Source organism: Bombyx mori, chromosome 23 (assembly GCF_030269925.1).
Source record: "Bombyx mori chromosome 23, ASM3026992v2".
Classification (NCBI taxonomy): domain Eukaryota; kingdom Metazoa; phylum Arthropoda; class Insecta; order Lepidoptera; family Bombycidae; genus Bombyx; species Bombyx mori.
In genome coordinates this window covers 15,878,851-15,904,489 of record NC_085129.1, presented here as the reverse complement: position 1 = coordinate 15,904,489, position 25,639 = coordinate 15,878,851, and the positions used below count along the sequence as shown (strand labels likewise).

Genomic DNA, 25,639 nt, shown 5'->3' with positions numbered 1-25,639 from the left:
CTTGGTGATCGTGTCGGGGGGCCCGGGAAGGGAGGGAGGGAACACATTTAATTTTAACTTTTGAGTTACAAAGCAAGTCCTTGGTACGACCTAAAGTCGTGTATAAACAAAGATATTAATAGAAATCAGTTTAAAAACTGCCCGCCCTTACATCTCTATTGCTCTCTGTGAAACTTGCAGGTGACTGTAGATGATTTCATTCCTCCATCGCGGAAGTCTTACGATCGACTTCCGCGATGCAGGAACAGCGTGATAAGCGAATTTCCTCAAAAAAAATTAATAGCTACCTACGAGATTTCTGAGAGACTCTAATCTCGATGGGTCTCTAGGTCTAGAGCCTCACTCGAGAAGCACGCGTACTGCTCCTGTATCGGTGTCGTCTACCATCAGTCAGTACCATCACCAGCAAACAATACATAAACACTTGACTATCCGCTATTCATCTGAACAAATCATATGCAGAGCAAGTGTATAGTAAGTACTGTTGTATGACTCGTGGCGGGTTAGTCATCTATTGTCTTATTGTTCCCGACGCTTCCTGGTCTCTGTACAAAAAATTGTTTTTAATTTAATAATTTCAAACGTTATGTTGTGGTCAATAATGACTCATCATCGCTCAATGGTCAGAAGGCGCCGCTGCCAGTGTTTTGCCGGCGGGAGGACGCGCCGCTGCGAAGCTTTGTCTTCGATCTCTTCGATGTATACGAGTAATATTTACTTTTGTGATACTTCCTACTTTCCTCCTGCTCGGGGGGTTTGTGGAAAACAGATTATGAGACTAGTCGACGCAGACAAAGGTCTGGTGGTAGAGCAACTGAGTGAAGCTTAGAATGAACTTTTTGTGTGGCCTTTGTAGATACAGACGAGCGCACGATCCATCTAGTGGTCATGGCCACTGTCGCCCATAGACATTAGCAATGCTAGAGACACAACTAAGTCGCTGTCTGCCGCTGATTTCGTAAGCTTCGTTCGAAGAAGGACACGTCTTTGCGCTCAGGAAGCACCTTGGAGAGGAATTAATTTCGGATAGTACGTGGCAAAAAAGATCTCCGGAAACACACCATAGATGGACGCAGTGGCTCTAGGTAGAGTGAATGAACTCTGCTCCAGTCGTAGAAGTTACGATGGTTAAAAGGAGAACGAGGGATCTACTCAAACAACTCCTGAGGCCACTTCCAATGCAACATATACTTCTAGTACGAGGCACAGAGAGAACCGGAGTCCCTCCGTAGACCCAGAGGTTCCAAACAATAACTTATCGTACTGTCTGTACTGATGACCTTCAATTCTCTGCTCCAGAGAGTCCCGGCTCTTGAGTCAGGTCATGCTTCATATGAAAATACACTGTCTTCGGAATTGAAGCAACACTACTATCTACTACTTACTACCTACTACTACGCACCGGTGTTCGGCGCGTCGTGTCGGTGCACTAAACGCACTTATCGCGGCTTGCAATCTTTTCAGACAACCTTAACTTAAATTAGTTATAAAATCACGAGTATGATTTAACTAAAGGTTGAATGAAATCTGTGATGACCGGTGACCTTGTGGCTGCGTACTTAAACTGAGGTCACGTAGGCCAAGATTCAAATCTATTTTACAGATGAATTATTTTATTGTATTCAGCGGGGCGGCGCCGGCATCCGCTATTGCAGATGTGGGGGGGGGGGGGGGGGGACCGATGAAAGACTTGCTTGAAACCTAAGCTTGTTCATCTCGTTCTCACTCAGTTTTGTGTCGTTAAGAGTGAGCGAGATGCAAGATCGTTTGGGATTACAAGGCGATTCCCTTGAATTGATTGGAAATGTTATGATTGCTTAGTTGAATTCTGCCACCGGTATTGGCATGTCTCTAAGAAACTGGAGTGAACATGTATGTATTAATTACTAGTTTATGTAAATTACTCTGATACATAGTTGCCGATGCGCAGGGCTGGCACGCGCGCGATATAGTCACAGAGCAGTCGTAAGAGATGTTCTATCAGGCCATTATTTAATTACGTAAGGGTTCCGGGAGAGGGACATTCCCGATCCTGCGGACAGAATGTAAAGCAGTCGATGTCGCCCAAAACACGTCATTTCGGATCCTCCCGATCCACTAACGGTGCTTTTAGGTACCTCAAACACCGGTCACCGTCCTCGTCGAACCCGTCGCTTGCGGCGAAGGGCTTGACGAGTAAATTAACCCACAGACAGCCCACTGAGTTTCTCGCCGGATCTTCTCAGTGGGTCGCGTTTCCGATCCGGCGGTAGATTCTGCGAAGTACTGCTCTTGCTAGGGTTCGTGCTAGCAACGTCGTCAGGTTAGAGCCCCGTGAGCTCGTCTACTAGTTAATGTTACGCTGAAATAGCATCACAAGGCTCTCAGCTTAGGTAGGAAAAAAAAACGGAGAGTGAGGGGGGTGTTTATAAGCCCCTACATAACGCGATCTCGGTGGTGGGTGGCGAACATTCCTATATCTTGGTTTAAAGAAAAAGTGGTGTTGAGACTGATGTATGTGAGCTCCGGCAAGCGTTCACCACCACGCGTGAACTCGTCCGCTCGACTCAGAGCCCTGGTCGTGACCCTGGTGATATAAGGTCGTTCCGGAAGACACCATTAATAACTTAACATACGAATTTACATAATGCTGTTTATTTATCCTGTTGCATTAAGGTTTTCTTTACCTGTATTTATTGCTTTATTATAAATACATATAATGAAAAATTCATAAAGCAGACAAGTAATCTTATCTTATACCTTTAAACGAGCAATTCTTGTATATATATATAATCTGAATCTCGGAAAGGGCTCCAACGATTTTCATAAAATTTAGTATACAGGGAATTTCGGGGGCGATAAATCGATCTAGCTACGATTTATTTTCAGAAAATGTTGTTTTGTTCGTGTTTTCAATAATCAACTCTTCCCGACATCTATTGGCGAATAATAATACTATTTTTCTTAATTTAGGGCAACTAGCTGCTTTAAAGACACAACAAGATGGCGTTATAAAAAAAAAGCCGAACGAAGCTCGGTCATCATCTATAAACATAATGAATGCTATTCGATGAGCAGGCGAGCTCGTGTTTTTTCTAGCATTAAGTGGTTACCAGAATCCTCACTCATTTATCTAGCCCGATAACGTGATAACATCATCTGCCTAGTCGGTGTTTCACCTTTATGACCGCAAGAACATGCGAATTGCACTCTTTTTTGTTAATACGCTTTTATTAGCTTCAGACGTATGTATCAATGTAATCAAATCCCACGCTTTTTTACAATAAAATCATTTTTTCTTACACTATTTTTAATTCAAATTTATTAAAATTTATTTTCTATTTTTTAGTTGGATTTTCTGTAGAAGCGTATTTTGTTAGTTTTTTTAAACTATTATTTATTGCTTTAAGAGGCAGCAGAGCTTACGTTCCATATAATGGAGAGTGTTCACTAATGCTCATGAGCATCATCAAGAGCGGAGTACAGCCAAACTGTTGCTTACCGTTTACGACTCTCTTTCAAAGCTCATTTGAAGTTTCTAAGCGAACCCTGAGATCGGGATCATCGACAACCAGAACAGTCCCCTGTGTCTAGAGTCGAACAGCAGTGGTTTGTATTTGGGAGCCCCGACCCAGAGATGGCACCACTATGCTGCTCAGGCAGTCGTTCCCAGACACAGTATCTGTGTTAAGGATGTCCGGTATTCTGTTCTAGTTAATTGGCACGCCTGATATTTTGTTTTTAATTGAGATATGATGTACTCTTATACCAGGACGACGCGATTGCACGGCGGCGTCTATCGGTACGCCGGACCCGTGAGTACGTAAGTGTCATGTAGGATTTAATCAAGTTCTACAGGAACTGATAATACTTTGGAAATCATTCTCGGACATCGGACATTACGCCCCGGCCGGCACGGTCATGGCTGCTTTCCTCATCGCCGCAGACAAGCCGTGTGTCGTTAGTGTTGTGCAAATACAACGGATTGCGCCAGGTGTGTCCACCGACCGGCGCCGCCGTCATTAATTGCTCATAAATTAGCTTAATACTGCACTTTTTGTAGTAACGAGAAGGTATCGCCGCCCAGGCCGTGTCTACCGCGCGTCCCGGCTGCAGGGTGCTTGCTCGATGCTATAAGGGGATGACGGCACCACCCAAGGAGATTCAAGCTTGATACCACCTGCTCGCGCGACACTATCCCGCGCGCCTTCAAGCAGCTACTGATGTTTTGTAACGGCCCAGAATCCCCGAGTCGACTCTAATTGTTTATATGCAAGACATATGCGGCAGGTGTAGGTGTCGTTCTGCAGTAGAGCTCTGTTTGGACACAACCGCGCAGTCCAGGGTTTTTTTTTTATTGCCCTTGTAGGCAGATGAGCACACGGCTCACCTGATCCTGAGTGGTTACCGTCGCCCATGGACTTCAGCAATGCCAGGGGCCGAGCCAAGCCGCTGCCTACTGCTTAATACCCTCCACAAGCCTCGTTTAAAGAAGGACATGCCATAGCACTCGGAAAACACTATGGAGGGGCGCTCATTCCATAGCTGGATGGTACATGGCAAAAAGCAAAAAAGACCTCTAGAAACGCACTGTCGATGAACGCAGCGGATAATATGGATGAACTCTGCTCCGATGGCGGGAGGTGCGATGGTGAAAAGGAGATGATGGGATCATCTCAAACAATTCCTCAGAGCACTCCCCTTGGAACATACGATACAAAATACTGAGGGAACCGAAGTCCCTCCGCAGAGGTACCAAACGATTCGTGAGAATGGGATTATTGACAATCCGAACGTTTCATTTTCCGGACGGTGTCAGATCCACAGTACCACACGTGTGGGCGTCACTGCCCGGTCCAGTCCCACTGCGGGGCAACTATCTGCTCTTGTTCAATGGCTCGCCGCCCTAGCCACGGTGTCCAGCTCGTACACATACATACAGTTTTATTATTCACCATAAGCTCTACAAGATAAATAACACTTTTGATTGCCGCCTGAAGACGTCCTTGCCAGACTAATTTCGCTGAGCGCGCACGTGACGCGAGCAATGTGTTTATAATATTTGTTTATTAGAAATTAATTGTTTATTATTAAATACTTTTGAAGGGGAAACTTCTTTAGCACTGTTGTGATTTGAAATTCGATGAAACGAAGAAGCGACATGAAGAAGAGACCATCGCATACATCCATGTGATTTGGAAAGAAGGGACGATAGGGTATATATAATAGAATACATCCGAAGGTTTCGTCTGTGCCACGTGTAACGCCGTAGGGAGGCGTGCAGCCACTGAAAAGGGATCATTCTCGCCCATGGACAACTGCAATACCTGGTGCCGCTCCCTACTGCGATGTTTTTTTATTTTTTATTTATTGATTAGACGCTTGGACGAGCTCACATACCACCTGGTGTTAAGTGGTTACTGGAACCCATAGACATCTACAACGTAAATGCGCCACCCACCTTGAGATATAAGTTCTAAGGTCTCAGTATAGTTACAACGGCTGCCCCACCCTTCAAACCGAAACGCATTACAGCTTCACGGCAGAAATAGGCAGGGTGGTCGCATGGTTGTGTGTATTGGACAATTCCTAAACATGTCTTTGTGTTTCTGATCTTTTGTGTCTAGCGATCAACTCGGTGCTTTAAAGCACATCTTAGCCATTTTATGTCACACAAGGTCGTCTGCTCATTGCCCATGACCCTCTAAGCTTGGAGTGTTCACACTAGTGACAAGGTACTCTATGATTTTCCACCGTTACCGACAGATCAGTTGCAGAGCAAGGTGTCTTAGACGGCCTTATTGAGGACAATGAAGTTCGCGATATGTCTTCGCGATCAGATGATGGAGACAGGAACCAGTGTGCGTCACCAAGGGCGGCAATGACCACTCATTACGATAAACGTATTTAATTACAAAACTTCAATGTTTTGAATTTCAAACGGAGTGCATATTCCACCAGAATTCAAGGTAGACAAAAGGAAATGCGGTTTTTCGAAGGTCGCAGATAAACAGACAAAACATTTTTAGTTTTATTTATTTTTAGAATATCGAGGTCATAGATGCTAATGGAAACTGAAATCTCAACCCGCGGCGCACTAAGATTAGCTCATCAGATTTATAACTTTTGTTCGATTTTGGGGTTTACATTTTGAAATCTCCCGCCAACTTGCCCGGTACCCGCGCAATCTACTGAGCGCGACACTAGCGCTACGTGTTGCTGCAGTTTGTGTAACATTTTGAAAAAGGAGTCGTGAAATCTTTGAGCAGATGGCGGTAAGTCCGTAAATCTTTAAACCTAAAAATATTCAATAAAACTGAGCTATCGAACAACGTTTTTTGCCAAAACCTGTTACGTAGCATACGACCGCGGCTCCGAGTCCGAGCCGGGTCCGGTGGCTGATTGTGTATTCGTGTTCCCCTCGCGCGTGTATGTTCCCGGTAAACTGTACACAGGAGGCATAAGGATGTGAACTGGTCAGAGTTAAGTTGAAGCTCTGCCAGCAGTTGGAGTGGTCGCGTCAGGCAGTCCTGGAGCCCGGCAGCCCTGTGCAGTCCGCTTATTGTACGAAGTCAAACCAGTTCTTACGAGCGACTCTAGTTGAGTTGAAAGTAGGGCGGTCGGACGCGGCCGCGTTGCCTCACACACAACTAACTACACAACTAGCAATTTTTTAATTGCATTGTACGCACGGCGACCGGCCGCGCCAAACTTGCGAGTTTTAGATATTCGAATAGGACGCTTCCAGAACTGGATGCACCTTGTTCGTGCTTCATAACATATCGACGTAACGTAACGCAGGGGAATGTAACGTAACGCAGGGGAATGATATTACGCTTAACGAAATACTCCAACCCAAAATACTTAAATAATGAATTAGTTTTTGTAGTAATTATTACTTGTTTAATATTCATAGGTATTGAAAGAATTGTTTTTATACTGTTTTTTGTCCCGATGAGCCCGCAAGGTCGCGCCGAATAAACAAGATGAAGTCTCAATTGCACCCGCACGGCGTTGTCCGTCTCACCGGAGCGCGCGATGGGTCCGCAGCAGAGACGAGCGGGATCGTGGTGGAGGTCCGGGCGGGCTTGTAGCTAGGACTGCGACTCTTGGAAACTATGTAACACGAGCTTGGCCATAATCTGTGCATATTATCTGTGTGCCTGTTATTAGTGCATAATAGGCTTTCCGACGACAAGCGACAAACGTTTTGTAAGGGTTTTAGACTTCATTATGCGATAGCATTCATTTTGTATGTGTCCACGGACATCTGTGATCGTTTATCATCAGGTGCGCCGCGAGTATTGGTTACGTGATGCAGAATGACTTTCATTTGGACCTTCGGAATGCTGGTGCAACGAGCGATATGCGCGACTAACGTGAAGTCATATTATAACGCAGAAATATAATTTTCTCTACAAAAAATGTAATTAATTGACCTAGTTTGGTTCGTTATTGCGTAACGCCGGTCCGGTTAGAGCTGCGTGCAATTCTGCTGAACCGACCCCCCGCCTCGCCCCCCGCCCCCGTCTCCACCCGGTGACGTCACGCCGGCTCGGAGTCTACCTACAGACGGAGGAGCTCTGCTCGGGACCGAACGTTGTTGTTGTTGTAACGTGTGCAATACACATGCACAATAACGTGTGCAATACACGTGTACAATATTGTTGAACTTGCAGCCATCATACACATGTCTGAATCTCGTTTGCGACATTTTCCAGTTAAGCTTGCATATGTACAGGTTCAGAACAACAATATTTAGGCTGTCGGTCTACTGAGCAATGTTGTCAGCTCGGAACGTGCTCCCTATGCCGTTACCTCACAAAACTGATCTCTAACACAATTCAAGTTTCCATCAGATATTGTCTATTCTAACGATTCAAGTTTTAGATATTGTCTATTCGCGTTTAGACATTGCTAAGTAAATAGTTGGGTCGAGTGCTGTTCCGCCATTCCAAGTCGAAGCGGTTCGCAAATAATATTGGCTTTATTAGTTAGTGATGCGCTGACAAAATGCGCTGCCCGTTCTAAAACGTATTTATGTATCAGCAGCATCCCAACAGCACAGCGGCCGTCTTCTCAACGTTTGCTTCTCGGCAGAGACGGGCTGGATGTCGGTTCGTATATGTAGGTACATACACCGCTATATGTGCCCTACCATTTTTAAAAATTTTTTTTTTATTGCCTAGATGGTTGTATGAGCTCACAGCCCACCTGGTGTTAAGTGGGTACTGGAGCCCATAGACATCTACAACGTAAATGCGCCACCCACATTGACATATAAGTTCTAAGGTCTCAAGTACAGTTACAACGGCTGCCCGACCCTTCAAACCGAAACGCATTACTGCTTCACGGCAGAAATAGGCGGGGTGGTGGTACCTACCCGTGCGGACTCACAAGAGGTCCTACCACCCGTAATTACGCAAATTATAATTTTGCAGGTTTGATTTTCATTACACGATGTTATTCCTTCACCGTGGAAGTCAATCGTGAACATTTGTTAAGTACGTATTTCATTAGAAAAATTGCTACCCCGCCTGGGATTCGAACACCGGTGCATCGCTTCAACACGAATGCACCGGACGTCTTATCCTTTAGGCCACGACGACTTCAAAACGAGTACGAAACACATACCACCACCACCAGTAAGTGCTTCGTTCTGAAGGTACTGCGCAATGTCCATGCCGTGGCTGACCCCACCCCCTCCCCCGCACCCCCGTCCGATATTCAGTTCGTGATGCAGCACTTGAAACATTATTTAGGTGCGGACCCGATTTAGTTATGAATAATACAATTGCATTTGAATGTAGCGAGTAATATCGAGCGGAAGTTTGATAGCGGCACAAGTTCATTGGCAAGCTATCGAGACAGGATGACACGTGCCGGCCCCCGCAGGGACCTGCCTGTGTTGCGACGCTGCGGCCTCTGGACCCCGCGCGACCCTCATGCCAGGAGAGTCGCACAGGAGAAGCGCGAGGACGCTTTTTGGCCTGAGTCGGTTATAGAATCAGGTCATGGCATTATTGTAATGTGGTGCTGTCTCACTGGTCCATTGGTGAGCCTGGCTGACGGACCACGCCAACATTGAGCAGCTTCTCGAACTGCTATCGACGAAGCGTGAATTTATTATTTTAAAGTTGTAACTGTTTCTTATGAAAGTCGTTTCTTGGTACGATGTTAATATAATTGTACTACTATCCTGTTCACGAAAACCTTAAGAAACCAGAAACGTTCTGCGGTCAGAGATTAGCACAGAAATGTTCTAGTAAAAACGTGACTAAGTGATATAACAGATTTATTTGGCGAGTAGATGTTCCGAGAATGTTTTCAATGCTAAACAAACTGTGGATTACGCAAGACTTGAGACAACACGCTGACACATCAGCCGCGCGCGACGCCCTGGGGTTCGACCCCGGGAGTGCGAGGATAAATACGTAAGAAGACACTTGAACTGACCTTTGAAGGTCTTCTACTGGGACACCAGATAGGGAGCTACAGCCTACCCGACTGTAAGTTGTCGATGGGCATAGACAAGCCATACCCGCAAGTTCTATTCAACATTGAGCACGATTGAGACTCCGGCCCCCCGCCACTATTGGTTTGCTTAATGTCAGGAGAGCCGTGAGCTCGTTCGTCCGTCCGTTGTACGTCAACAAGCCGCGGGGTTATCGCGTTATTGCGTTAGTGAATAAATATTTCTTAACAAAACTCCGAACCGGAAACAGCGTATTACAAACATGGGTTTCTCTGAAGGCACGCGCGCCTGCCGGTCAAGGACCACCGACGCTTCGCCAGCCCCACGATCGGATGAACGATTTGTTGGAGCGAAGGTGACTCGGCGGGCTGGGTGGACAGCGCGACGGTAACCGTTGACCGTCAGGTGGGCACGGCCTTGTCTCTCTCTTGAAAGCTACACAAAGAATAAGGCACAGATTTGTACCTAAATGTGCGCTGACGTGATTGCGTCTGAAATAATTGTGATTTGATCTAGTCTCAGGTTATATTGTCCTAACGTGACCAGACTTGTAACGGTCTGAGTTCGTGACTCAAATTGTCCATTTACATGTTTTGCTTGTAATATTCTGTATAGCAGGTAATGTTAATGTTTATAGTTTTGAGTTCGCCTATTTCTGCCGTGAAGCAGTAATGCGTTTCGGCTTGAAGGGTGGGGCAGCTGTTATAACTATACTGAGACCTTAGAACTTATATCTCAAGGTGGGTGGCACATTTACGTCGTAGATGTCTATGGGCTCCAGTAACCACTTAACACCAGGTGGGCTGTAAGCTCGTCCACCCATCTAAGCAATAAAAAAAAAGTTTAGATCGCTGTGTTTGTTCAGTGCTTAGTGACTCGAAGTCTGGACCACGGTAGCGGGTTCGATTCTTGGTTCAAGTAATTACCTTTGTTAAAGGTATTTTAGTTTTTTTGTTTGTTCGTTTGTGGACCTCTTGTGAGTCCGCACGGGTAGGTACCACCACCCTGTCTATTTCTGCCGTGAAGCAGTAATGCGTTTCGGTTTGAAGGGTGGGGCAGCCGTTGTAACTATACTGAGACCTTAGACCTTATATCTCAAGGTGGGTGGCGCATTTAGGTTATAGATGTCTATGGGTTCCCGTAACCACTTAACACCAGGTGGGCTTTGAGCTTGTCCATCCATCTAATCAATAACAAAAAAAAAAAAAGGAGTTATTGTGTGCGGGGCGGGATATCATATGTCGACGTCGTCCAGCGTGACGCTAAGCTAACATACTTTAGTTTGGTCAGACGTCCAGCCGTGTGAGTTCACAGTAGAGACTCCGTGACTCCTCGTGACCATTCCTTTAACGTCTTCGTGACGTAAGTTTCAGCAAAAAAATGTATGAACGTTTTCCTCTTACGGTCTCGGTCATAATGAACAGACAGAAATAACGTTAATTATCTTTCGTCGGATCTGTTGTGTGTAGCTGAAATGTATTTTGTTTTGTTTTTATGTTATTTAACGAGGCGGGTGACGTCGCGGGGGTCACGCTGCGGCTCGGGTCTGCGGTAATTATCATGTCTTTGACTTTTAAAAGACAAGCTTGTGTCAGCGTGATTGAGTTGCATTCACGAGGTGTCCGGGCTTTTCTTACTGCAGTCGGACAAACAAACTGACCGCTCACAGCGCCACCGCAAAAATAATTTACTGGTGGTAGGACCTCTTGTGAGTCCGCACGGGTAGGTACCACCACCTCGCCTATTTCAGCCGTGAAGCAGTAATGCGTTTCGGTCTGAAGGGTAGGGTAGCCGTTGTAACTATACCGAGACCTTAGAACTTATATCTCAAGAAGTGCGGCGCATTTACGTTATAGATGTCTATGGGCTCCAGTAACCACTTAACACCAGGTGGGCTGTGAGCTCGTCAACTCATTTGAGCAATAAGAAATAACCTAGTGGATAAAGATCGCAGCGTTGCTCTGCTGTGACGCAGAGTCGAAGCAAGAGAGCCCGTTGCTGTAGGGTTCGCAAGACGAGACGTGGTCACTGTGCCACGAGCGCATTAGAAGTAGGTTAGAGCGTGGATTGATATAAAAGTGTTGGTAATATAACTTTCTCTCCCTACTCGTAAGTAGGCAGAGTTCACATATCCACCAAACGTGACCATAATGTGTTTATTCAAGTTATTTTGTAAAGCCGCGTCGAAGACATAAGCTGAGCGCGGGTTGGCTGGTCGACAACAGACATGCTGTGTCATGTGGTGGTGCAGAGTAACATGTGTATATATACAACCTACGGATTCTGTTTGTTCGTTCGTTCACTGGTGGTAGGATCTCTTGGGAGTCCGCACGGGTAGGTACCACCACCCCGCCTATTTCCGCCGTGAAGCAGTAATGCGTTACGGTTCAAAGGGTGGGGCAGCCGTTGTAACTACTGAGACCTTAGAACTTATATCTCGAGGTGGGTGGCGCATTTACGTTGTAGATGTCTATGGGCTCCAGTAACCACTTAACACCAGGTGGGCTGTGAGCTCGTCCACCCATATAAGCAATAAAAAAAAAAGTCACATGTGATCGTTACTAGAAAGGTTTCGAAGAACTTTATTTCGTTCAGAAACTATGATCTTTAAAATTATTAGGTATAGCGGCCCGCTCCGTCTCCGCTCGGGTCTTTAACAAAAAATTCAACGATATTTGACGTTGTTTTATTTTTTTAAATAAAAGGACGTTTATTGCGGCATAACTATAATAGTTAGACATATGCTGTTGCGACACTTTTAGTAAATAATAATGTGTAATTATTTTATTCTATCATCAATAGTTTTCGCAGGGCACGCGATGTAAAGAATATTTTAGGTTTTTTTTTTACATCTTTGGTTACATTATTGGAGTTTTAGTAAGGATCCCTAATTTTTTTCAAAAAAGATTATAGCCCATGTCACTCGGGAGTAGTGTAGCTTCCAAACAGTGAAATAATTTTTCAAATCGATTCAGTAGTTTCGGAGCCTATTCAATACAAACAAACAAATCTTTGCTCTTTATAATATTAGTAAAGAAGTATAGATATCAGATGACAGTGACAGAGCCGGACAAACGTCACTAAAAGCTGTTTGTTGACGGGGGTCGTTTTCAATATTCCGGCCAAAAAAGCAACGATTTCATGAATTTAAACTTTCTCTAATTTTCCATTTTTTTTGTATTTAGGCGTGTTCAGAATAAAAAATGCTTCATCACAATCAAGTCAATCACTCGTTTATTGATAATATTATATAATATTCATTTATATTTTTTCATTTTACGCATTTGATAACGCCAGCGCGGATGCAAATTGAAATAGGAACTTTTTTTAAAGTTTAGAAATCGTACTTCTTTTGTTTTTAATAATGTTCTAATATCCAGTTCGTTTTCCTTTATTGTTGTATTATATTATTATATTGATTAAAAAAATTGCCGAATTTCAACACGCATTACTGGAAAAATAGCAAACAAATTAGAATTTGAATTTCGAACCAGTCATACGAATGAGATTTGGGGTAGTTTTTAATGTATACCTCCTAATATAACACTGTTTACGAATATATAGTTATAGGGCCACGTGTCTGTAGTCATGACAGCAAATTTACAATACTTATAATTACGGTAACATTAAAGTTATGAGAATTAAATCAAATAATTCGCTTTTGGCCCCCAATTTGAAAACGACCCATAGACGAGTCAAGTAATTCTTCATGTCCATAAAAGGTCGAGGAAACGAATCCGGGGGGTGGGCCTATTGTACTGTATTTCTAAATTAATTAATTAACTTTACATTAAACGCTAACGAAGGGAGCACAGTGGCGCTTCTCCATCACAACTAAAACCGCTCGAGCCTGTGCCTTGTGCGGTCGATTACGAAAATAATAATTTCGCAATGAGTTTAAAAAATTGCAGAATATCGTACGAGCGATGTCCGACTTTCACGCGGGGCGATATCACGCGGAGTCTGCGCGGGGCAGACAGAGTTATGAGCTGTAGAGTCCCGGACGTGCTTGTACCTGGTCTGCGCGCGAGCATGGGCACTAGTACATACAGTGTCATGATATTGGCAGTGCAATATCCAATGTTTGTTGTAAACAGCTAATACGCGACGTGGCCACGGCCGTGTGCACTCATGAACTTGTTACATGCTTATGATTCAAAAAACTGTCTATATGAAATCACCCTGAAGCATTTGTGAGAACACTTTTTTGCGTAGCAATATTTTGTAAATTTCCTAAGGTGAGCATTCCTGAGCATACCACTGATGTTACTGGACATTTTAATTTACTGCTCTTTCGCTTGCTGGTGAGTTATATAAAAAAATGGATACTGCAATTCAGTCGACTTACCATGGTTAATCTTCCCCTGCTGTGAGATCAGCATACTGAGAGGCACCTGCCTGTCTCCCGAGATCCTCGGAGTGAGTCCAAACAGCCTACTCCTGGCAGTTTGACTCACGCTCCTAAAAGCGTTGTGACCCATCGTGAAGGTTCACCACATCCGGATTATATCTGGAAATAAAGGTGCTAATCAGTGGCCGTTGTGAGTCAGAGAAGTGTGGTCTCGTGAACATTGTAAAACACGAGGTCGATGTCTCAATTTGTATTTGAGTGGTAATGATCTTACTGTTTATAGCAGAAGGAACATAGTCCGACAGTTCGCCTGATGTTAAGTTCACATTGGAGACGCTGCCTACGGAGGAATAATAGTCCAGTAAGTAATTAGAAGGCAGCTCATTTCTCTGACATTCTTGGTTGACCATGGAGGACCATAGATACCCCCTTCCTGGCTGAGCCTTTGCTCGCCCACCTGCCCTGGTGAAACTGGAAAGGCCTCCGGGCCACCAGTAATTAAAAAAAAAAAAAATACCATAGAGGCACATGAAGGTTGAGGAGAAGTCAATATCAAAGGGCAGCAGAGCAGCAGAGCCGCGTATTCAATGCAGGTGAGGGAGCTGCGCGTGGAGCGGTCCACCACACCAAGGTCTACACATCGATGCACACAAAACAGTTCTTTGTGAATTTATCGTCTACTAGCGGCCCGATCTGGTTCCGCTCGGGTCTTTAACAAAAATTTCAACGATATTTGACATTGTTTTATTTTTTTAAATAAAAGAACACTTTTTGCGGCACAACTATAATAGTTAGACATATTTTCTCGCAACACTTTTTGTAAATACTCGTAATAATGTGTTTTACAAAGTCGTAGTACATTATTTTATTCTGTCATCAATAGTTTTCGCAGGGCACGCGATGTAAACAATATTCTAGGTATTTTTTTTACACTTGGGGTTACATTATTGGAGTTTTAGTAAGGATGCCCAATTTTTTTCACAAAATATTATAGCCTATGTCACTCGGGAATAGTGTAACTTCCAAACAGTGAAATAATTGTTCAAATCTTTCCTCTCTATAATATTAGTATAGATTCGTGAACAGAATTTTTGTAAATCACGAGGAAAAAGTACATGTAATATGAGACAATAAATGTAAATCTTGTTGTGTGATTTTAGTAGGGTTTCGTTCATTGGGTGAACGTTATCTAATATCTACCAGATATTAAGCTCCCCCCACCGCTCCATCCCACGGTCCCGTGACCTCGTGTCAATGAGGCGAGCCACTGCCTCTCTGAGGGCTCACGAATGCGCAGCTCGGGCACTTGTCGATCACTCGCGAACCAAACACAACAACTACTACAACGAACACGATCTTGGACGGAGACCGGGCGCCGTGACGTACCAACTTATCGTCAGTAAAAAATATAATCACCGAACAAATAATGAATATGTGATGCTTTGTGTGTTGTAGTTTCCGCTTGCGTCGCTTCATTTGAATTTGTATTAGACCTACCTGGGTCCACTCTTACTCTCGAAAAGTTACTGATGACCAAACTATGTCATTTGTTATTTTGTCATCAGCAGCGGAGTCGCCGTGGGAACATCTCGCTAGCAACAATGCGCTATTTATAAAACATATTTTTTTCGTAATTATTAACCAAAGTAAACTTCCTTTAAATAAATGCGAACTTTTCTTTAAACCCAAACAATATTCAGTTCCCAAACACATGATTTTTCGTGACTACGCAATGTAAAGCGATGGTAGCTGGCGGAGGTCATCGACCCCTCAAGTTTGCCGATTGTCAAATGCTTTCCATTGCGCGCAGACAAAAAACGCGAGAACAGGTCTACCTTCCACACGTCCTATACTTAAAAGTCGTGTTTTGATTCGTGGCTGATTATTGAGGAATGCGCTCGGCGTGGTGGTGGCGAGCTCGTGGGATGCTAGTGTACACATTTAGCTAAATAGTAAGGCGAGCCCGCGGAGTTTGTATGGGGACGAGCTTACAGCCCACCTGGTGTTAAGTGGTTACTGGAGCCCATAGACATCTACGACGTAAATGCGCCACTCACCTTGAGATATAAGTTCTAAGGTCTCAGTTTAGTTACAACGGCTGCCCCGCGCTTCAAACCGAAACGCATTACTGCTTTACGACAGATAGGCAGGGTGGTACCTACTCGCGCGGATTCACAAGAGGTCCTACCACCAGTAAAAAACCACCATCTCCCTGCCCGGGGGATGCGACGGTAGACATTACATATTCAATAAGCAACAGACAATAACTGAATTCATTCATTTTGATTTTGTCCGAAGCGAACCAATGTTATTTGTCGTATAAAGTACAATGTATTTTTTGCGTTTGACTAGAATATGTGATGTGTTGTTCAAACAATGAGATGAGTCTAAAGTTCTGAGTGCCGAGTGCCGACCCGCGCGCGGCCTGGCTGCTGGAGACACGAGGATTTTCTATACTAATGTTATAAAGAGGAAAGATTTGTTTGTTTGTTTGGAATAGGCTCCGAAACTACTGAACCGATTTGAGAAATTCTTTCACTATTTGTAAGCTACACTATTCCCGAGTGACATAGGCTAAAATATTTTTTTTAAAAAAATTAGAGGTCTTTACTAAAACTCCAATAATGTAACCCAAGGTGTAAAAAAATTACCTAAAATATTCTTTACATCGCGTGCCCTGCGAAAACTATTGATGATGAATATAATAATGCACTACGACTTTGTAGAAGAACATATTATTAATTAGAAAAAATGTCGCGACAGCATTATTATGTCTAACCATTGCAGCTATGCCGCAATAAGTGTTCTTTTATTTTAAAAAATAAATCAACGTCAAATATCGTTGAAGTTTTGGTTAAAGACCCGAGCGGAGCCGGAGCGGGCCGCTGGTCATTTATAAAGTTTATGGGTACGAGCTCCGGGTTGGATGTGAGCAAGGTTGCTCAATTTGTCTGCCTGTATGGATTAATAACGGTAGGCAGCGGCTTGGCTCTGCCCCTGGCATTGCTGAAGTCCATGGGCGACGGTAACCACTCGCCATCAGGTGGGCCGTATGCTCGTCTGCCTACAAGGGCAATAAAAAAAATAATAATAATTAAATATTAAATATATACTAACAATCACGCCACGTTAACTGGTCCCGTAGTAAGTTCGTAAAGAACTTGTGTTACAGGTACCAGATAAATTTAATATACATCCATAGCCCTGGAAAATACACTTTTTATTTTTCATACAAATATCTTCACTTGGCGGGATTCGAACCCGCGACCCTCTTGTGTAGTGACCATGTCACTTACCACTACACCAGATGGCCGTCAAATCATAATCAATAATCATAAAAATCTAATTGATAATAACATTTACGTATCATATACATATATGTACATCATGCGCATATATTAATATATTTCTTTCTTTTTCTATGAATGAACGTGCTCACAGTCCAAATGATATTAAGTGGGTGATCTGATCACCGCCAGAGTTTAAGTCTTGAAAACGTAGAAATAGATAGGAACTAGAAAGGCAAATAGTAAAGTAATATTTGTGTAGTCGTCGTGGCCTTTGAAGTCGTCGTGGCCTAACGGATAAGACGTCCGGCGCATTCGTGTTGAGCGATGCATCGGTGTTCGAATTGAGATTCGAACACCGATCAGGCGGGTAAAAAAAAAAGACAAGTGAAACATAGACTTCTACTCAAGGCGGATGGAAACATTCACGCTGTGACGTCCACGGGTCCCGGAATCCACTTGACGTCGCGGCAGACCTGGGCCTCCTCATGCAACTCATCCGTGCCGGTCTGCAATGTTTTTTTTTTAATTGCTTAGATGGGTGGACGAGCTCACAGCCCACCTGGTTAAGTGTTTACTGGTTAAGTGTTTACTTGTGTTTAGTGTTTACTGTTAAGTGGTTACTGGAGCCCATAGACATCTACAACGTAAATGCGCCACCCATGTTGAGATATAAGTACTAAGGTCTCAAGTATAGTTACAACGGCTGCTCCACCCTTCAAACCGAAACGCATTAGTGCTTCACGGCAGAAACAGGCAGGGTGGTGGTACCCACCCATCGCGGACTCACAAGAGGTCCTACCACCACCAGTAAAGTAAGTTGTCTATTAAATAGGCAAATTATATTTTTTACGACTTTGGCGTTTATCACACATAGTTATTCGTTCATGGTGGGAGTCATTCTGAACATTAGTCAAGTGTGTATTATATTGGAACAGCTGGTACCTGCCTGTGGCGCCGCGCGGGACGAGCTCACGGACCATCCTATCGGTTGGGTCTCGACGAATAACTTAGCTCCTCCTTGTCTCAAGAACCAACGCTGACCTAATCATAGCTGTGAAGAAAGATGACTTCTTATCATCAGATGGGCCGTTTTCCTTATAGCAGTTTTCGAGACAACCTCGACCTTAGTGACAATGGAATGTGGTCAGCGCGCCGCGACAAGGTCGTTAATTGTCGCTAATCGTTGTTCGTGTGCTAATTGATGTTAATTACGAAGACGCCAGACCCTCTAGTTATAGATTAGACCAATTTATATGCAAAATGTAGCTCTGTACTGATCCCGAGCTCTCCTCGTGCACACATAGACACAGAGTCGACCTACATCTGGCCTCTAGTCCTACACTACACTACTACAGACACAGTCCTCTGCAGCTCTGTACTGATCCCGAGCTCTCCTCGTGCATACACAGACACAGAGCCGACCTACATCTGGCCTCTAGTCCTACACTACACTACTACAGACACAGTCCTCTGCAGCTCTGTACTGATCCCGAGCTCTCCTCGTGCACACATAGACACAGAGTCGACCTACATCTGGCCTCTAGTCCTACACTACACTACTACAGACACAGTCCTCTGCAGCTCTGTACTGATCCCGAGCTCTCCTCGTGCATACACAGACACAGAGTCGACCTACATCTGGCCTCTAGTCCTACACTACACTACTACAGACACAGTCCTCTGCAGCTCTGTACTGATCCCGAGCTCTCCTCGTGCATACACAGACACAGAGCCGACCTACATCTGGCCTCTAGTCCTACACTACACTACTACAGACACAGTCCTCTGCAGCTCTGTACTGATCCCGAGCTCTCCTCGTGCACACACAGACACAGAGCCGACCTACATCTGGCCTCTAGTCCTACACTACACTACTACAGACACAGTCCTCTGCAGCTCTGTACTGATCCCGAGCTCTCCTCGTGCACACACAGACACAAAGGCGACCTACATCTAGCAATATACCAATATGTATTACCAATGTATATGGCTGGAACTCTTTTTTTTTTATGATTGATAGTTTACTGGTGGCCCCAAGGCCTTTCCAGTTTCACCAGGACAGGTGGGCGAGCAAAGGCTCAGCCAAGAGGGGTGGGATTTGCTAACAACTGCCCGAGCGCCTCCGAAGGAGACCTAACTACTCAAGAGCAATTGTTTCGCGAATGAATCTACTACCGGATCGGAATCGCGACCCGCTGAGAAGATCCGGCGAGAAACTCAGCGGGCTGATGCATGGGTTAGGTTGCACGTCGACCTCTTTGTCGAGTTCGACGAGTACGGTTACCGGGGTCCCTAAGCCTGCCCCTAGTATTAGAGCTGAAGGCATCTAATGCAAAGGTTATTGGATCTGATGGATCCGTAAGGACGTGTCTAGGGCGTCGACGGTGACTGGCTCCTGCATGATCAGGATTCGGGGAGTAGTCAGCGGCGGCAACGATAAGGCGATTATCATGACGCATAGCCTTATCGAAGTATCGTTCCGACGCTGACTTCATGTATTTCCGAATTGATTCGAGGCCCAGGTCGTCGAGTAGGTCAACGTTCCTCACGAACCACGGAGCCCCGACAGCTAACCTGCAAAAGCGGGATTGTAGGGATTGGAGGGTGTCTATGTGTGTGCGGGCCGCGTGAGCGAACACCACACTCGCGTAAGTCATGACGGGCCTTATGCAAGTTTTGTAAAGTGTCACCTTGTTCCGAAGGGACATTTTACTCCGCTTACAGATCATGGGGTAGAGTCTACCGAGAATAAACGCGGCACGGTCACGGACTGATTTTATATGCGGGCGGAATGTCATCGATGCATCCAGGGTAACGCCCAGGTACTTGACCTTCCTGGCCCAGGGTATGGGTTGTCTAAAGAGAGTAATCGGGGGTGTGAGATTCCTCCTCCTAATCCGGGAGGAAATCCGTGTGGAGCTTCCCCTCTGAAATAGCACCGCAGTACTTTTCGCTGGGTTGATGTCTATGCGCCATTTTCGGAACCACTGTCCTAGGGCTAGGGCTGCGCTCTGAAGCTTCTTCGCGATTAGGGACTTATTTCTACTAGAATAGTAAACAGTCGTGTCGTCGGCGAATAAAGCTAAATGGGTCGGCGGCGACCGGGGAATATCGTTGACGAATAAGCTAAATAGGAGGGGTGAGAGGACAGAGCCTTGCGGGACTCCAGCTGTGAGAGGTCGTGGGGAGGAGCGGGTTCCCTGGACTCGATATCGAAAAGAGCGGTTCGACAAGAAGTCCCGTATGATGAGCACGAGACTATCCGGCACGCCCATGTTGAATAGTTTGAAAATCAAACCATTGTGCCAGACTTTGTCGAACGCTTTTGCAACGTCGAAGAAGAGAGCTCCCGTGTATAACGGTTTTGGTCGATTAAGCCCCACAAGAATGTGCTCCGTGAGGCGGTGCACCTGTTGAATGCATGAGTGATTTGTACGGAATCCGAATTGTTCATCGATGAGAATGCCCTTGGATGAGACGAAGTCTCTGAGGCGTTTGTAGAGCAGACGCTCATACAGTTTGCCTAGAGACATGAGGAGGCTAATCGGTCGGTAGCTCGTCGGATGATTTTTTGGTTTACCGGGTTTATGTATGCCGATAACGTCCGCTTCTTTCCACACCGCGGGAAAGATACAGTTCGCCATAGCGGCATTGAAAATAGATGCCAACATCACGATGAGTTGGACGGGTAGAAGTTTAATAACGCGGTTAGATATACCGTCGGAACCGGGAGCCTTGCGAGGACGTAGGTCTTTGATCAAGTCTTTAACTTCTATCGGGGTGACGGGTGGTAACGCATCCGATGGTGGCAAGGAGGCTCTGCGTTCTACCTCACTGTCTACTAATTCTACATGAACAGGGTCCACGGATTGAGTGCTGGGCGTGCACTGGGTTTGCAATGTATCGGCCAGCAGCTCTGCTTTTTCGTCATCATCGAACGCCGCGAGTCGGCCTGAGGGGCCTACGAGGGGGGGCATAGTTACTACCGTATCCGATTTGAGAGTACGAGCTAAGCGGTAGTAAGACCTTTGGGAGGGCGCGAGTCCTTCTAAGAAATCAGACCATCTGGCTTCTCGGACTTCGGCGATGCGAGACTTTACGTCGCGTTGTAGGGCACGCATTCGAATACGATTTTCCGCGGTAGGATACCTGTCGTAGGCGCGTATCGAGGCGTTCTTAGGTCTAAGGAGTTCCCTAATATCGTCGGACAATTTGAAGCGGTGAAGGAAGTCATCCGCTACAACTTGTTTCGATGACCTATCTAATGTCGAGGTGATGTGTGACGTTAAGATGTCTATGGCTTCAGCGGTATCCTGAGGAGACGGGATAGAGTCCGGGTTAAACGGGAGCGATGGTGGATCAGATTCAGCCAGGCTGATGGCCAGCGTGTGCCAATCCACCACAGTCCTCGTGACGGGAACGGAATCGGGAGCGCGACCGAGCTTCATAACGACGGGACGGTGGTCTGAATCTAACTCTGAAACTACTTCGATCGAGTGTAAACGCAGAGTTACGTTTTTTAATAACGCTATGTCGAGTATATCCGGGCGATGCGCGATATTTAGCGGGTAGTGAGTCGGGGTTAGCGGAGCGACGATATCGAAGGCGAGATCATCGACTAACGCGTCAAGCCGCCTGCCATTCGGGGTTGTGGTGTGTGAGTTCCACCTGATGTGTTTACAATTTAGGTCGCCCGCCAGAATGACAGAGCTCCCCATACCGAGCAGCGCCTCGATATCACTGCTTAGAACGATCTTATCCGGTGGAAGATAAACGGACGCGATAACGATCGGCGCGTGTCCCGTCAGTGAGATTCGGCACACTGATGCTTCGATATTAGCGAGCGCGGGAGGATCGAGCGGGAAGCAATGCAGGGCTCTTCTATAGTAAATGACGGTACCACCACCACGGGCAGAGAGCCTGTCGTTCCTGACCATGTTATAGTTCGCGATTTTAGGGTCACGGCGCGCGGGCTTAAGTAGGGTCTCCTGCACTAAAAATATATCAATTTGATGGTCACGCAAAAAGTCAGAAACCTGATCACGTTGATTTGCGAGACCGTAAGCGTTAAAAAATCCTATCGTTACGGATAGGGGCTTTATTCTACTTATATACGCCATTGATTACCGGCGGAGTGAGGGGAGGACGTACGTATTTAATGACCCGTATACGTCGGCGTATTCCTGCACAACGGCGATAAAGTGTTGTGCAGTGGAGGCAGCGCGAATGGGCTGGAACTCTATCCCGTGCCCCGAAGATACCGAAACCGTCCGTCCGTATTAAAGTATGTCCCTAGGTCCACATTAGTTTGAGTCTCGGTCGGAGAAAGTAGCAGTAGTTCGGGCCAGGGCGCGCCTGTGCTCCTTAGAGCGCAGGTATTTGTCCAGGCAAACCACTTCGCTAGGATGAGGACATCTTTCACTTTCCAAATGATTTCGATAGGTAATTCTCAAGAGAATCTTAGTCTCAAGAAGTCTTAGTGCTCCCGCACGGCTGTGGGGGAGGGCGGTGCATTCTCCGCGGCGCGTGTGCACATACGAGTATGTACAGTTTCTTTATATAACACACTTTCGATGTTAAACGTAATTAAGTACAGCGTGAGCGCTCGTGAGCACTCGGCCGGAACGCGCTGCCTCGTGCGCGATCACTGCACTGTGTGCTAGTTTTTTACTTGTTCTAATTAATAATGTTCTGATATCAAACCCGGCCACACGATTATAAGCGGTGGCGACCAGGCGCACTACCTGTCCGTACGGGTGTGGCCCATGGACCCGACCGCGCGGGTCGCTAGGTCCGTGCGACACTGTCCACATCCTCCATTCAGGACGACTTTAAATCTCCGGGAGGGCGCCGGGCACATAATAATAATAACTAGTGGTCCCGCAGTAGTCGAAATTCGACTATAATTAATTGAAACTATATTCGTAATATTAAAGATAAATAGCACTAACCTATTTTCAATTTGACTACAGACTTTAAGCAATAACAAAAGTTTGACAATACTTCAGTGCAATAAACAAAGAGTATATGTGTGTGTGCGTCAAATACATGGTAGTGTGTGTAACGTTTTCTTTATTGATTTAATGTATCTTTTATGCATAATTTAAAAAAAATATTACAATTGTGCACTTCTTCTCTATATTCTCTATAAGTGTGGAAAATTTCATACTCCTCCGTCCGCGCAATTTTCGTAAAAAGGGATACAAAGTCTTTGCTTCACGTATTAATATATACATAATATAGGGTTGGTTGCTCCTCAGCCTTACTTGACTAGGTTTCATCATAATTCATTTGTTTAGCTATAAAATCCAACGCACAGACAACCTTAGACCGCTTTTGTATCGCTGTCTCGTTCCAGTGTAGTAGCTCCGAGTGGCGCAGTGAACATACGGGTCAAGGTTCGAGACGCGTCATCTTTAATGCATCGTTTCCGTTTTACGGTGATTCAAGATTAATTGTTTATTGATGTTGTCCAGGGACGATCGGATACCGAATAAGGAATCTACTCAAGAATTCACTGAAATTACCTTCTCTTCCTGTTTTAATGTTTCTATATCAAAATTTGAATTTGTAAGAGGCAATTTTTTTTTCTTTCTGGTATTTTTTATATTTGTCTCCCTATCAGAGGAGTGGTTGGATCATCCGGGGACGGAACACCCGACCTGAGCGCACTACTTTTACGATTCAATTTCGTAATGTATGTCCGTAAAGATCTTTATAAAATTGGCATTCGGCACGGCGTGTGCGCGTCGACTGATGACACTCAGCCGCCCGCGACGAGTCCGGGACACGGAGGCGACGGGTCCCGTCTCGAACCCGCGATGCGCGCATCGAGCTGCGTACGATCCACTCCTGCATCGACATGCGACACTACATGTTACCGCGTAACGAGTTGATCATTTTGCATTTCCTTGAATGACCAATCCGTTTACTTAAATCGCCGTATCGTAAACAATTTAATAACTACATTACTTCAATATTACTGGAAATATTAGTTTCGTGACTGCGACTTTGCTTGGAAATTGTTGATTTTATCTACACTTTATCTTTACCTGGAATTGAGTTATTATAACACGAATACTTTTTTTTATAAGGAATTGCGGAGGCAGGGTTTCTGTAGATTACGCCGCATATTTAAATTTAGGTATTATGAGTTATTTTTATAGATTAGTTTATATTATTTTAATTTTAGTTTTTATAGATCAGATTAGTTTATAGATTAAGATTACAGGCAGCGGCAGAATAACAGCGATAGTTTCAGCTATCACAAAGCTGAGCCGCGGCCTTTTTATCTCCACTGTGTCAGTATAATTAATATATTGTAATATTGTTTAGAATTAGAATTTTTATGTCATATTAATTGAAAAGTATTGTGGAGTAAATAAATGTAATTATTATTATTATAATACTGCTCTCCTTGAGACGTGAGGTCGAACTGTATTGTATGTTCATTGTGTGAAGCCGCAAGGGGTGGCTGCTTCGCGACAGGATGCAGCGCGCGGATAAGCTCGGGGTAGTTTTTTTTTTTATATTGCTTAGATGGGTGGACGAGCTCACAGCCCACCTGGTGTTGAGTGGTTACTGAAGCCCATAGACATCTACAGCGTAAACGCACCACCCACCTTGATATATAAGTTCTAAAGTCTCAAGTATAGTTATAACGGCTGCCCCACTCTTCAAACCGAAACGTATTACTGCTTCACGACAGAAATAGGCAGGGTGGTGGTACCTACCCGCCCGGACTCACGAGAGGTCCTACCACCAGTCTACTGCTGCTACTTAATATCGAAAGCAGGTACCAGCGCGGTACTAACGACGTCACGTATCCATCCACGACATATCGCTCTGTCTCATACTCAACATCCGCAACCGGCGACAACACGAACAAACAGTGCAGACATACGAACATCTAAACTGGTAGTAGGACCTCTTGTGAGTGCGCGCGGGTGGGTACCACCACCCTGCCTATTTCTGCCGTGAAACAGTAATGCGTTTCGGTTTAAAGGGTAGGGCAGCCGTTGTAACTATACTTGAGACCTTAGAACTTATATCTCAAGGTGGGTGGCGCATTTACGTTGTGGATGTCTATGGGCTCCAGTAACCACTTAACATCAGGTGGGCTGTGAGCTCGTCCAACCATCTAAGCAATAAATTAAAAATACGGACGGACACACACACACACACACACACATGAGATGTAGTGAAGTGCATGTAATTGAATATTCACGAGGCTGTACAGTTCCGTGTGCAGGCGGACAACAACATCAAATGATTCGCGTAAATAGACAATTTTATAGTCCACGTACCTTGACTTCTCCGTATTATGAGAATTCATACAAATCAGGGTTCATTTATCGTTATTTGTTCAATATCGCCCATTTTGTTTGTATTAACATCATATCTCACAAACAGTTTGATTTTGTAACACGTTATAAGTTGTAAAGGTCGTGTTATGAATGTTGTTGTGCTGTCCCAGGACCGAACCACGACTCTGCTCCAAATATTTTACTGGTGGTAGGACCTCTTGTGAGTTCGCGCAGGTAG

At 45.0% G+C, this 25,639-nt stretch overlaps 1 protein-coding gene across 3 annotated transcripts in view; it reads right to left on the bottom strand.

The window, feature by feature from the left end:
• Positions 1-25,639, bottom strand: part of LOC101737222 (scavenger receptor class B member 1) — a 68,173-nt gene that overhangs the window by 25,386 nt on the left and 17,148 nt on the right. For 2 of the 3 annotated variants that reach the window (XM_021351007.3, XM_004930769.5), the window contains one exon: positions 13,803-13,964. In XM_021351007.3, the coding sequence (XP_021206682.1) occupies positions 13,803-13,935 (133 nt within the window). In that variant the 5' untranslated portion in view covers positions 13,936-13,964. Of the gene's footprint in view, positions 1-13,802; positions 13,965-15,005; positions 15,157-25,639 lie in introns of those variants that run through there. The other variant, XM_062675303.1, reaches the window with a different exon arrangement.